This window comes from Acanthopagrus latus, chromosome 9 (assembly GCF_904848185.1).
Source record: "Acanthopagrus latus isolate v.2019 chromosome 9, fAcaLat1.1, whole genome shotgun sequence".
Classification (NCBI taxonomy): domain Eukaryota; kingdom Metazoa; phylum Chordata; class Actinopteri; order Spariformes; family Sparidae; genus Acanthopagrus; species Acanthopagrus latus.
The window spans coordinates 28,866,287-28,879,886 of record NC_051047.1 but is presented as its reverse complement, the minus strand read 5'-3'; the positions used below and the strand labels follow the sequence as shown (position 1 = coordinate 28,879,886).

Here is a 13,600-nt window from a genome sequence, read left to right as displayed (position 1 = left end):
AAAGGTCGTAAAATCTATGGAAATCTGCTCATATTGACAGTCATCTTTTTTAATCTCTTAGACTATTTTATAATCTCAGAAAACCTTCTTCTTCTTCTCTTCTATCTTTATTTCATCTGGTGAATTATGACGTCATGATCTCAGAAATTGTTTTTCTTCTTGTAAATGTTTAATTTATTAATCTCAGAAGATTTGATTTGTTTTCTCTTACACTCACATTAATGATAAATAAAAACAGTATTCCTGTTTTTCTCCTGTAGATTTGTGGACTTTTCCTCTTTATGTTTTGATAATCGCAGATAAGGGTTTTTGTTTTTTGTTTTTTAAAAAGGGATTAGAGTAAAAGTCTGTTTTTTCATCAAACTAATGAAACATCAGACAGACTTTACATAGAAAATGTAGAGACAATAAACAGAAAAAGAATGTAAAAAGGTTTGTCTCATTCACCCGGGACATGAAGACCTGTGTGTCACATGACCTGGAAGGTGCTGAAACAAAATAAAGGTTATTATATGAAACCTAATGAAGAAAAATAAAGATTTTCATAAAAATATTGACAAAACATGACAAAAATATGTATTCTCAGAATTCTGAGCTTCAAATAATAAAATAAATTTTATTTATCATTTTATTCTCATCTCCTTCCTTCCTTCCTTCCTTCCTTCCCTCCTTCCTTCCTTCCAAAGATTCTAGTTCAACACTTTTAATCACGCATGACTTCTGGGCACCTTTAACACTGAATACATCCATTAACGTTTGGATTTGTGGAAATGAACCGCTAACAGACAGCGTGATTCTCATCAGAACATGAAGTTTATCTGCGATGTTGTCGTGCAGCACAGAGACGCGTTCACACCACAGATATGAAGTGGAATTTATTGGGTTTTTTTCCTTCTACATTCAGCTCAGCAGCCACAGATCCGTCTGCACAAAGCTCGTTTCACAGCTCAAAGTTCACTTTGTCTGCCAGACATGTACATCTACTGCTTTAGCCGACATTCCCATAAAAAGATCTATCTATTGAAACTGGCTCTATTCTCACACGCTAATCTGGAGGCGGGTTGTTTGACACGAAGCAGACGGTTAGTAACACGATGGAGCAGCACAGATGTACAGGAGAGAAGGCGACAGTAGAAAAGTTCAGATGCAAAGTGCAGAGGTTCACTTCTGGGAGACTTCCTCAAACTTGGGCTCTAAAAAACACAAAGTCAGAGAGATAATGATGTTTACTGCTCTCAGAAGAGAAGAGTTCTGACTGAATCTTTATTTTTAGGTGAACTGTTTCTTCAACACTGATCAATAAAGTATCTGTTGTCTTCGTTTGGTTAACTTGAGTATTAAACCTTTCAGTGTAACGAGCTCCTGCTGCTCACAGAGAAGCTACACGATGTGATATTGGATGAACTTGACTCACCTGTGAATTTAAACTCTGGGAAAGCTGTGAGGTCTCCACCACCGTACAGTCTCTGGAGCTTTGTGATCTCCTCTGCTAAAGCCTTCTCATACTCTGAACCTGCATCGACGAGACCCCCAACATCCCTGCAGGAGGAGGACAAACAAAGACCATCAGCAGAGTAACGTTTCATTTTCACCCCCATTTAATCCATTTTATGTGGATAACACTTCCCCCGATTCACCTGCGTGCTGCCGACCAGCTGAAGAGAGCCCAGAGTTATTATGGATCCACCTGCTGTTCTTACAAAGACTCTACTCTGCCGCAAAACCTTAAGTTGTTTCTTTCCTTGTTAAAAGTGCTGGTTTGCATGTACGTATTACCTGCCAACATTTAGCAGCTGTCTGGGGTGAACTGTACCTTTAATAGGCTTCCAGCTTGTTTTGAACAAGCAGGTACACTTTAAACATCCAGATTAGCTGAACATGTAAAACACAGCTAAGCTAACGACGATGACTTACTGGCTTTTTGTGGAGTACTCCCGTATGGAGTCCAGGAAGAGCTTCTGAATCGGGTCCAGTGCAGCTGAGAGTCACAGGGAGAAAATAACACATCAGTCAACTTCTCTTCACAGAAACATGCTCATAAACCAGAACCATGCTTTTGGAAATCATCTGTCCATTTGGCTAGAACAGAACCAAGTCTTAACCATAACCCTCATGCACAGAACAGCACCAGGGAGTGGTGAACAGAGCAGCCGGCTACTGGGCTCAGACAGGAAAGAACGTGTGAAAGGTCAGTTAACAGGTTAAAAAGGTTGCTGTGATGCGTCATGCTAGGCTACATGTTTACAGAACTGCTGGGAGGCAAAACAAAAGTATTTAACATTGAAGAATCCATTTAAATTCTCAACTCTGAGCCCACACACAGCAACCAGGGTGCAATCTCACCAGGAAAGTTCACATTTACACATCATCCATTAACAAAATACACAAAAACAGTTGGATCAGACGTGGAAGGATTGATTACTTTTACCATGCGACTCCCTGACAAGTGTGAGAGGTGTGAGGAAGGAGGAGGAGAGAAGTTTGAGGTAAAAAAATAAATAAAAGATGGCACACTTTCTCCTTCATCAGTGGAAACTTAACTTTTATCTTTAGTGTGTAACAAATCACCAGAACAAAATCAAAAAACAGAACAGGTCCATAAAAACCACAACACGACACCGAGAAACGGTGCCGAGAACTATTTTCTATCATGTTGAAGCATCGTAGGGAGGACGAGTGTGGAGCTTAACAACCAAAGAACACATCTGTGACTAAAAACAGAAACGAAGCATGAGTGGAAGGTGTGAAGAACAGAAAACAGACTAATGCAAACAAAAGACTTGAGCCTACTTAGCAGGCAGATGTTAGTAATTAGTGCAAAATGCGGTGCAGTTAAGACATGCAGTCAATGGAAGATGGCTGGAGCAGCACAAAGAGGCGGTTCAGTCCCGGTGTCAGCATCCGTCCTGAGGGATCCGATCACAGTGGTGAGCTTTAAGTACAGGTGTGAGGACACATTTGAGAGGTGAGGTGGGAGAGTTGTGCGCCTGTGATCGGATCACTCAGGACGATGTCGACACCAGGTGTGAACAGCCTCGACGACACAAGACAATGAGTTGGACTTCAAAATGTCCGAGCCACATGAGAACAGGGAGGGAGGATTCTGGGGAGGGTTGTGGGCTAAAATGCTTCAGATAACACGATTAGACTATTAGGAAGAAGCTGTGCAAAGCTAGAACAAAAAAAGAAAGGTGTGTTTGTGATGTCAGGTATCGTTACAGTTTATCCTTACACTCATCACAAACGTTTACATTCTAAATTCATAGAAATGGTGATGAAAATGACTGCTGGTAGACTGCAGGGTCCACAGAGGAAAAGAGAAGGATTGTGGGGGAGGGGGGTTGTGGTGTGTACCCTCAGACGGTTCGACTGGTTCAGCTGGGGCGTCCGGCAGCGGCTCCTCTGCTGCAGCTTCAGCTACGACCGGAGCGGTGTCCACCAGCTCCTCGGCGCTCTCCACAGGGGCAGAAACTTCAGCCGCAGGCTCAGCAGCCGCTTCTACAGGGGCAGCTTCAGCCGCAGGCTCTGGGGCTGCTTCTACAACTGGTTCCGCTTCAGCAGCTGGTGCGGCCTCTGCAGCCACTTCAACAGGAGGTTCTGCTGCAGCCTCTTCAGGGGCCGGTGCTGCTTCAACTGGAGCGTCGGCAGCTGGGGCAGCGGCTTCTGCTGCAGCTTCAGCTACTGCTGCCGCAGCTTCAGCAACAACTTCAGCCACGGGTCCAGCGTCGGCAACTACTTCAGCGACAGCCTCAACCAGGGGTGCAGCTTCAACAACCGCCTCAGCCACAGCTTCGACCACAGGTGCAGCTTCAGCGACGGCTTCAGCTACAGCTTCAGCTACGGCTTCAACCGCAGGTGCAGCTTCAGCCACAGCTTCGACCACGGGTGCAGCTTCAGCGACAGCTTCAGCTACGGCTTCAACCGCAGGTGCAGCTTCAGCCACAGCTTCAACCGCAGGTGCGGCTTCGGCTACCGCTTCAGCGACGGCTTCTACCACAGGCGCGGCTTCAGCGACGGCTTCTACCACAGGCGCGGCTTCAGCGACGGCTTCTACTGCAGGTGCAGCTTCAGCTACGGCTTCTACCACAGGTGCAGCTTCGGCTACCGCTTCAACAGCAGGTGCGGCTTCAGCGACGGCTTCGACAGCTGGGGGGGCCTCAGCTACGGGTGTGGCTTCAGCTGCTGGAGCAGCGGCCTCTGCCACAGCCTCAGGTGCAGCAGCTGCAGGTTCTGCCACTGGTTTAACTGCAGCCTCTGCTGCTGCTGCAGCTGCTGCCACAGACACGTTCTTGGCAGGGTCAACTGTCTTGTGCTGGACAAGTTTCTCTATATCGAAGTACGTTTGAGCCGAGTCTAGGACGGAGGAGGGCAAGCAGACAAGATGCATTATTTTCCTTTTAAAAAAAAAAAAAAAAAACAATGTCCACAATGTCCCCACAAAAAGTCAACATTATACACAGAACATCCTGGAAGGTGGCATCTGGTACGTGTAGCGGTTTATACAAAAAGAAACGCAAAATAGAAAAACCATAACAAGCCTGGGAGCCAGACAGGTAAAGCAAAAGTATCTTAGAACATTTAACAGAATAGTTTTAACCTTGACCATAGCAGCTTTCTACTGAGATAAATAAGAATATTTTATGACCAAAAAGGAGCTAAAACTGCAGCTGATGGGGAGAAAAAGTCTTCAAAACCTGTGGGAGGAAATTCAAAAGTGAATGTGATGAACTGTGGTGCAAACATCACTGATTAAAGAAGGTTATCTAACACTAGTGAACACACACAAACACACTCCAGATCCTGCACACGCAGCAGGTTCTGACCGCGACATGTTAAACAGGCTTTCTATTAACACGACCGCTCGCTCTGCAGCAGCTGCATGTTACATGTTTGTACCATGACATGGAGCATGTGGGCTGGACTCTCTCCTGACCTTTACTGCACTTTCACATTTTCCCCAGCAGGGCACCAAACTACACAAGGTCAAAGAGGACAGGCTGAAAGGCAGCTGAACACGCAGAGTTTTGTTTTCTTTTACACGGTTTCTGCTCAATATTTACAAGCTTAGAGCATTTTTAGGCTCTTAGCTGCTTTAAGTACAATCAGAAATCCTTTATCACACATTAAGAGCACAGAAGAAGAATCCTCCGCCCTCGTACGGCTGTGAGGCAGATCTCAAGTTAAATTAATGGTCCGCTTGTACTTTAAAACTGATTTATGAATGTTTGACCTTCATGGACACTGTTATACAGCAGCAGACAGGTAGAGAGACACAGCAGAGGTGAAGTGGAGTAAAAACACATGCAGACTGTCTGCTCAGTGTCCTGTGTTGTGTGCAGTGTTGTAGATGGTAGAAAGTAATGCACAGATGTCTGAACGTCTTACTTTAAGAATATTGTGTTGATAAGTAAGAAAATAACCTCAAATGTCACCTGCACTGAAGCCTGACATGTTTCTGCCTGGTATCAGTGACGTTTGTACCACAGTTCAGCAGCGTGAGCTTCACTCAGAAGCTGATAATCATACGGAGACTCTGAATCCTACCTGAGGTCTTTTTCGACTTCTTGGATCCTCCTGATTTTGAGCTGAAGGCTGCAGCTGCAGGAGCTCTCCTCAGAGCAGTCCAGCTCTCCGCCTGCAAACACTGAACACACAAGCACACACAGATTACATAGAGTTACACATGTTTTAAGATTACAACTTAAAAGAAAAGTCTGCAGGACTAACACAGCTGTTGCTCAATACGAATCAAAACTGATTATTACTGAACTGCTGCTTAACGTTGACTTCCACCTGACAAAAAGGATCAGCTGAGCTACAGCAGCAGATTAATGCTCTTCAGTCATTATTCTAGGGCTGCAACTTCAATTACTTATTATAGATTATTCTCATTTCATGATTAATTTATTCAGTTTCTTCGATGAACTGTCAAAAGTGACGTCTTCAGAGGCTTTTTAAATAAACTCAGTGTGCAGTGAAGATCTGAAACAAGACGGATGATTCAGTTTTAATTGTGGGTAATGTGCAGAATATACAAGATGTACAGAATCTATTTCCATTTTGCTGCAAAAACAGGTATTTCCCTTAGAAAGGCTGCAATTTAGGATCATTTCCATTATCGATTATCTGCAGATATTTTCACAAATCAATTTAGTCAAAAAAAAGAAAAAAAAAAAAGAAGCAGAAATAAGAGAAAAACTTAGGAGAACTTGGGAATAACTGACTGAAGAATTGAAAATGATGATATATTATCTTAAATAAAATCTGCAGTTTGTCAATTAATCTGTAATCTCATTTTCCTATTTCACCACATGTGAGATTGTGTGCAGCCTCCAGATCTGACATGATGAAAATGAGGCTGCAGTTGTTTCTAAAATGTCAGAAAAATATTCACACTTTCTTATAACTCAAACTGATTCATCTGAGATGAATTCAATCGTTGCCAACTAATCGATGATTCGTTGCGGCTCGACAGAGGATGCAAACTGAAGTCATCAGTCCTGCAAATGAGAGTTGAGCTGTAAAGCTCAGTAAGTTTATGATATGAGGACCTCTGGTGGTGTCACGGTGGTACTACAGGACCCATCAACTGGGCTGAGACTAAACCACAGGTCAGGAGCAGTTTAAACCTCAGTGACCATGTGATTCTGTCCCAGACAACACAAATCACCTTAACCTGCTGCTGAGATCATGACGAAGCCACCAGGTGACATCCAGACAGACGACACACGTCACAAGTCATTGACAGTCTTCCAACTTTTAAAAACTGCCTCCACATTTGGACTGTGCGACTGTCACGGCATCAGTATCGTATCAAACTTCCAGGTTCTGTTGATACCGGTGCACCACAGTATTTAAATGTTACACAGAACACATCAGGAACAACAGGAGTGCACGCTCACAACCAACCAGACTCTCTTCATGTTTTTCAATATTTTAAATGCCACATTCAAATGTTGGACTAGAACAGACTTCCCCTGTGCAGACCTGCCATCCTGACACCATAATGTCCTGCTGAGGTCTCATGGATCTTAACATTTCTTTTATCTCCTTTTGTTTCCCCCAAAGCTGTTTTAAAATTGGTAAAACATCCACACAGAATCATATCAGATCGTTCCAGCTCCTCATTAACATGAAAATGTTTCAACTGAAGCTGTGGGAGAAACATCTGAGTCACTTTCAAAGCAAAAATGTCAAATATTTCCTGGTTCCAGCTTTTTTTTTAAACGTGATGATTTTCTTTGACAGTAACTGAAGAGTCTTCGGGTGTCAGACTGTTTGCAAACTGCTTCTTTTGTCCAGCAGATGTCAGTTTAAGCTCTTGAAAATGTTGATGAACACTTTTCAGTTTGTTTTTTGGACATTTTATGGACTAACCCGATTAGTCATGAAAATATCAGCAGATGAGTGTTGTATCCAGTCTCCTGGACAATGAAATGATCCCAAGTTGCAGCTTTTCACACTCAAAGTGAAATATCTAAAGCGTGAAGAGATTCTTGACGTCTTGTGCACATTTTTCAAGATTTAAACAGAATTTCATATCTTTTGAACTGTTGAGATCTCCCCTCAGACTTTAAACACTGTCTTCACTGCACCGGACAAGTTTGTCAAAATCTTCAAAAATAAAACTTAAATCCAGCCTCCAGCAACATTTAAATGCATGTTCCAGTTTAACCAGTGCCTCTGTGCTGGTGAAGCCTCAGTAACCTTGTACAAACATGTCCACCTTCATACCAGCTAGCTCCATGTTAAAATGAACATGTCAACAGTCAGTGTGCTCAGAAAGTCAAAGGCAGGCCTGCGAGTGTGGCTGAAGCCTGCAGCACTGAGGCGTGCAAAGGGGCTCAAGTTTGTCTCTCACCAATTCAAAACTCCATTTAGAAAACAGCCAATTTAAAAAGAGCTGACAATGAGGCTGAGATCACTGCTGGCTCCATTGATTTAATAACATTATTCTGGTTGACTAGTCTGCAGCCATGAGGTTAGAGACGAGGGGAGGCCACACGGACAAGCTGCTGCAGATGAAGTCAGTGAGACAGACTGAGGATTCATAATAACTACACGATGATTAAATCAAATATTTATGCTGTTAAACGCTTTAAATTGTATTACCTTCAGACAGCCCAGTCGTCCTATCCTCAGCAGGGAAGCCGCCATCTTTCTGTACAGAGTGCCTGAGCTGTGCATCAACAACAGACACACGACGATGAGCCGACAACAACACAACAACAACACAACAATAGTGAGCTGTACATGAACATATTTAACATTTTCTCAGGTGTGTTAGCATCGTGCAGGATTTTACAGCACGACAGACTCTCACACCACAGACACACAAACAGCCTGTTGTGCAGCTGAATGTTTAGAATAAATGAATATGGTTACCTTTGGATAAATAAGGCTTAAATATGCGGCAGCTTCTCCTTGTTGTTGCTCTCGGTGTGGTGGGGCTCAGCTCACAGCAGCAGCATGGTCCTGACTCAGTCCGAGCTCCTCACCTTTTATATAACACATGAACATGTCAGTGCCGCCCCCTCCCTCACAGACAGCCGCTCTGTCTGCTGCTGCACACCGACATCACACATATCTCTGATACTAAACATATATACATATATATCGAATATATGTTGAATGAATGAGCTCAACTTGCAACTTTTCGAGCAAAAAAATGATGAATTTAATTGATTAAATCGTCTTTAATGGCGGCTGTAGTGACGTTACTTACTCTGGTTCAGTATTTAATGGTCACGTCGCTGTTTGGTGGGTTAACAGTGAGTGTTTCACAGCAGAAAGCCTCCTCTGTCAGCAGCCTGCAGAGCTTGTGTACATTCTGTACTTTCTCGAGGGGGGCGTGTACTTGTGGTGGCGGTGACGTCACATGTGTGCGACAGCTCAGCTCGGCTCGTCCGCGTGTGTGTGTGTGTGTGTGTGTGTGTGTGTGAGCCGCCGTCGCACGACACCAAAACAGTCATGGCTGCCGTCGGCTTCTGTGGAGACTGGTTCATCTTCACCTGCGACACCAAACTCGTAGCGGTCCACAGCAAACAGAGCAGGTCTGAGTGAAGTCAAACTTTTATTATTTATTTTATTAGTTAGTCAGTTAGTTTGTTAGTTTGTTTGTTTGTAGCGATCGGGCGGGCTAGCATGCAGTGCTGCTAGCAGTGTTAGCCAGCTACACAGATACATGCAGACATGTGTCAGCTGGTGTAAAGTTGATGTCTGTAGCGACAAAATAAACGTTTGGATTCATGTGACAAGATGTTCAGACACGAGTGACACAGTGTTCATCTACATCTGGTGACAGGCAGCAGTAACTGTACTGACTTCACTTCATGTTTCTCACTTTATACTAGAGCTGCAACATGTAACTGATTCATCTATTAGCTGCTCATATTGCCATATATTTTATATACGCATTAAGTCATATTTCATCTGCAATATTTAACTTATTTCTATTTTATGTATTACTTGTTTTTATCTTTTTTTTACTGCATTTCATTGCAGTTGCTGTGTGTTAGTCTGTAAACCTGTTTTTACACCAGGTTTTCTTTCAGTCATTTGTAAAGCACTTTGAAATGCGTTTTGATTTGTTTGAAAGTTGCCGTGTAAACATAGTTTGATTGATTGATTGTCAACTATTAAATCATTTGCCAACTATTTTGATAATCTGTTTGAGTAGTTAATATGATGATGATGTCACCAGATTGAAGTCATAGTCGGTTATTTTCCTCAAGAGTTTCTGAAACAAAAAACTGCACCAACAGTGACGACGCTGGGAGTAGATTAGAACATCAGAAACAAATAAAATTCTCAGGTCAACTGAACTGAACTGAAGTTTAAAGCCGTTAAGAAACTGGAACCATAACGAGCTCTTCTTTACTTTCGTGCAGAGAACCGTTTGTGTTCGACTGCAGCGCTGCTGAGAAGAGACCGAAGAACACGAAGGATGAAAACAACAGGTGAAAACAGAAACATGACACCTGTCAGTGCTGAAGTCTGTATGTTTACAACATGAGACCAGTGTTGATCCTTAAAGTCACAACTAAAACATTTATCATTGTGGCTTTTAAATATATGAAAAAAAACATTTCCCTCCTCTGTCGTCAGTGATGGCGGCTCAGAGGAAACAGGAAGTGACAAAGTCCTCGCCTTCACCATGTCTTCGTCTGGAAAGCTGCTGGCGCTGACTGACGACAACAAACGGCTGGTCCTGCTTCACTGTGAGCCGTCATGGCGCTGCATCAGCACCAGGTCTGTCCTCCAGTCACAGCTTCACCGTGCAGGTAACACATCTGACAGGTGTGTGATTAATGTGTGTGTGTCGTACAGGTTCGTGGTGAGGAGATGCACCTCCCTGAGGTTCAGTCAGGCCGAGGACCAGCTGCTGGCGGCCGACAAATCCGGAGACGTTTACTCGTTCTCGGTGGTGGAGCCGCAGAAGGAGGGCGAGCTGAAGATGGGACACCTGTCGATGCTGCTGGCTGTGGTGAGAAACAACAACAACACTGTCGATGACAACGTGTGTCAGTGTGTGTTCTCATCTCTCCTGTCAGCTCGGATGAAAAGCAACAAACAGCCCAAACATGTGATTTAAAATGTGTCCCGGCTGGTTCAGTCACACATTTCATACCTTTATTTCTTTGGATTCTTTTTTCTGCCCTGGATCAGAGTGCTGCTGTACTCGTGGGATCATCTAATGAGCATAAATCTACTCACTTATTAATGTACCATTGTCTGAGAGCATGAGTCTGAGCGATCTGCATGTCCTCCTGTCGTTCAGACCATGTCGCCAGACGACAGGTTCATCATCACCGCCGACCGCGATGAGAAGATCAGAGTGAGTCACCTGAAGTCTCCGTACAACATCCAGTCCTTCTGCCTGGGACACACACAGTGAGTGACTGAGCCCCTTAAATACCTTCATATATACTGTATATGTAACGTTTGATGTAATCAGGGCTGTTCCTGTTCATGTCCTCAGGTTTGTCAGCGCTCTGCTGGTTCCTCCAGGTCATCCACACTGGCTGCTGTCAGGATCAGGGGTACGTGTCTGATTAGTCACACTAACAGGAGATGTGACTCTTTCTAGCCGCTAGATGATTTCTAGTTGGAACTGTTGTGCCTCTGAAGTTCAGCATCTAGATTTCTTCTGCTTTGTTTCTAAATGTGATCCAAAAGAAACCAGAAAGAATCACCAGAGTTGAGGACAGATCTGCAGGTTTCCCTGTGCTGCTCTTCATCCTGCCTCAGAAAACAGATCAGACTTTATCAGATCAGACTGACAGTTGAGTTTTGAGTGATGTGATTGTGTTTGTCAGGACGGGACGTTGAAGCTGTGGGAGTTTGAGTCGGGCAGAAAGCTGCAGAGCTGCGACCTCACAGAGGCTGAAGAGACGCCGAGTACTGAGGCCGACGAACAGAAGGTACCTACAGCGTGTGAAGACTCACCTGTTAACTGACATGTAAGACCACTGAGACGACTGTGTGTGTGTTTTATTTCCCAGAAGCCCTCTGTGTGCAGGATCAGCAGCTCTCCTGATGCTCGTTATGTGGCTGTGCAGTGTGAGAGGTGAGAACAGTGCTGCCATCTGGTGGATAAACTATAGAAGTGACACACAGAGGCCTTTTAATGTCCTGACTTACTGACCAATCACACAAAACCAAAAAAAATGCATTTCATCACTAAACATTTGATGAAAAGAAATATATGAATGATTAATATAATGAGGACATTTCCAAAGGAAACTGAGCAGTCGTGTAGAAGTGGACTTACTTCAGAGTGTGTGGTCAGCTCTCCTGCTGTGGACAGGAAGCTGTTTTTAACCTCCACATGACAGAAACTCCTCTGCTGGCCTTAAACTATTTTTACTGCGAGCGTTAAAGGTATTTTTGGACGTGTGGAGGCACAAGAACTCTGTGGAGGTCAGCAGGCTGTATGATTTACTGTCTGCTGCACAGGTAGGTGACACTCAGAGGCCGACACTCTGACCTCTGCATATATTTAATACATTTTCTGTGTTCTGGATGTTTCTGGTCGACAGCCTTCGATCAGTGGGTGTGAAGCCTCCGGCCAGTAAGAGCGTGTCGGGTGGAACTTTTTATAAACGTATCAACCAGGTGATCATGAGAGAACGAAGAGGAAGCGTCACTTCCTGTCTCCTGTGTCCTCAGAGTGTCCACGCTTCACTTCTTCACTCTGGACCAGAAGGCTGAAGAGAAGCTGGTCCCACACAGCCGCCTCCTCCTGCCCCACTGCCCCCTGGACGTGACCTTTGACCCCGAGGGTCGGCTGTGGGCGCTGATGGACTCCAGAGATTCACCGCTACAGATCTACTCACACAGAGGAGACTGCTGGGAGGTAGAACGTACACGTTTACACACTGACACTTATAAAAGAGAAGATTTGATTTACAGATTTATTATTTACATGTTTATATTGAAACCGACAGAAAGTGAAAGCTCATTATATCATAACATTCACTCACGTGTTTGCGAGAGGAACGTTTTTAACTTCTTGTTCAAAATAAATCAAATGACAGTGGATGACTTGTTGCACCTGTAAATTAAAGCACAACGAGGCGACATTATGACCCGTGGTTCACTATGGGACATTAAATCGTCAGTTTTTAAACAGAGGTTTGGTGTAGGAGCTTCTCTGACTCCATCTTGTTTGTCTCTGCTGCTCTGCAGTGTGACGCCGACAGTCCTGAACTCTGCAGAGTGACTGAAGCCCTGAAGCCACACGGGGACACACTCGAGGGTGAGTCACCACACACACGCACGCACACACACACACACACACACACTCGTCCTCGTCCCACTCGTCCCCTCCAGACACAAATAACCTGCATTGTCATATGACGTTACCTGTAATCAGTCACCTTATCCAAGTGTCACTATTATAACACAACTTGATTACTTTCTGTTTCTTTTGGACACACCTGCAACATTTCATCAGTTAGTTACCTGCTATTAAATGCATCATGTTTTCATAATCAGCAGTTTGTAAAGTTCCTCTCCTCGTGTCCTGTCTCACCGCAGCCTCCTCAAACACCAGCAGCCGCTTCGAGCACCTGTACAAGGTGACCTTCGACAACGTGACGGCGTACCTGCAGAAGAAGCAGCAGAGGCTGCAGGAGCAGCAGCTGAAGAGGACGAAGACGCCGACGGCCAACGGCAACAAGAAGGCAAAGAGGGAGAGTCAGTCGTCCACCTGACGGACGCTGTGACTTCATTTCCTTTGTGTCTGACGCTTTGAGAGAACCTGAGTTGATTCTGTTTGAGTTTGAGAGAACAGTGTAAATGATTTTTTATTTTTGGTCTAAATTTCTGATTATTAAAAAATAAACGTTGCAGCTGACATGAAACTGAGCCGTGTGTGTGTGACGTCTCCTCACATGCACCAGCAGTGATGGAATGTGATGGAAGTACAATTTTTCAAGTATTTTGAGGTACTTGTACTTTACTTGAGTATTTTCCACGTTCGGCAACTTTATACTTCCACTCACCTACACCTTGAAGTCAAACATTGCACTTTTTACTCCACTACATTTATTTTTGATCGTTTTAGTGACAAGTTGTACACATACTAATGTTATTT

General features: G+C 44.1%; 2 protein-coding genes across 2 annotated transcripts; one reads left to right on the top strand and one right to left on the bottom strand.

The window, feature by feature from the left end:
• Nucleotides 1-860: 860 nt before the first annotated feature.
• Nucleotides 861-8,881, bottom strand: si:ch211-140m22.7 (uncharacterized protein LOC570370 homolog). The gene is made up of 8 exons (XM_037109028.1): nucleotides 8,726-8,881; nucleotides 8,386-8,498; nucleotides 8,113-8,179; nucleotides 5,545-5,644; nucleotides 3,355-4,353; nucleotides 1,915-1,978; nucleotides 1,415-1,539; nucleotides 861-1,193 (listed from the first exon to the last, which is right to left on the bottom strand). The coding sequence occupies exons 3-8, from the start codon at nucleotides 8,155-8,157 to the stop codon at nucleotides 1,162-1,164; spliced, it is 1,365 nt and encodes a 454-aa protein (XP_036964923.1). The 5' UTR covers nucleotides 8,158-8,179; nucleotides 8,386-8,498; nucleotides 8,726-8,881; the 3' UTR covers nucleotides 861-1,161.
• Nucleotides 8,882-8,900: 19 nt separating this feature from the next.
• wdr4 (WD repeat domain 4) lies at nucleotides 8,901-13,371 on the top strand. Its single transcript, XM_037109029.1, has 11 exons — nucleotides 8,901-9,053; nucleotides 9,891-9,959; nucleotides 10,108-10,251; nucleotides 10,330-10,486; nucleotides 10,781-10,893; nucleotides 10,982-11,042; nucleotides 11,319-11,423; nucleotides 11,505-11,569; nucleotides 12,172-12,358; nucleotides 12,691-12,760; nucleotides 13,042-13,371. The coding sequence occupies exons 1-11, from the start codon at nucleotides 8,971-8,973 to the stop codon at nucleotides 13,215-13,217; spliced, it is 1,230 nt and encodes a 409-aa protein (XP_036964924.1). The 5' UTR covers nucleotides 8,901-8,970; the 3' UTR covers nucleotides 13,218-13,371.
• Nucleotides 13,372-13,600: the final 229 nt, after the last annotated feature.

Bases quoted from the DNA above. Each gene is read 5' to 3' on its own strand.
- si:ch211-140m22.7 (XM_037109028.1), bottom strand. From the start codon at position 8,157: ATGGCGGCTTCCCTGCTGAGGATAGGACGACTGGGCTGTCTGAAG. The intron at 4,354-5,544 runs GTAGGATTCAGA...CCTCCGTCCTAG, and splicing joins GAAGTCGAAAAAGACCTCAG to ACTCGGCTCAAACGTACTTC. The intron at 1,540-1,914 runs GTAAGTCATCGT...CTCCTCCTGCAG, and splicing joins GAGTACTCCACAAAAAGCCA to GGATGTTGGGGGTCTCGTCG.
- wdr4 (XM_037109029.1), top strand. From the start codon at position 8,971: ATGGCTGCCGTCGGCTTCTGTGGAGACTGGTTCATCTTCACCTGCGAC. The intron at 9,054-9,890 runs GTCTGAGTGAAG...ACTTTCGTGCAG, and splicing joins GTCCACAGCAAACAGAGCAG to AGAACCGTTTGTGTTCGACT. The intron at 9,960-10,107 runs GTGAAAACAGAA...CTCTGTCGTCAG, and splicing joins ACGAAGGATGAAAACAACAG to TGATGGCGGCTCAGAGGAAA.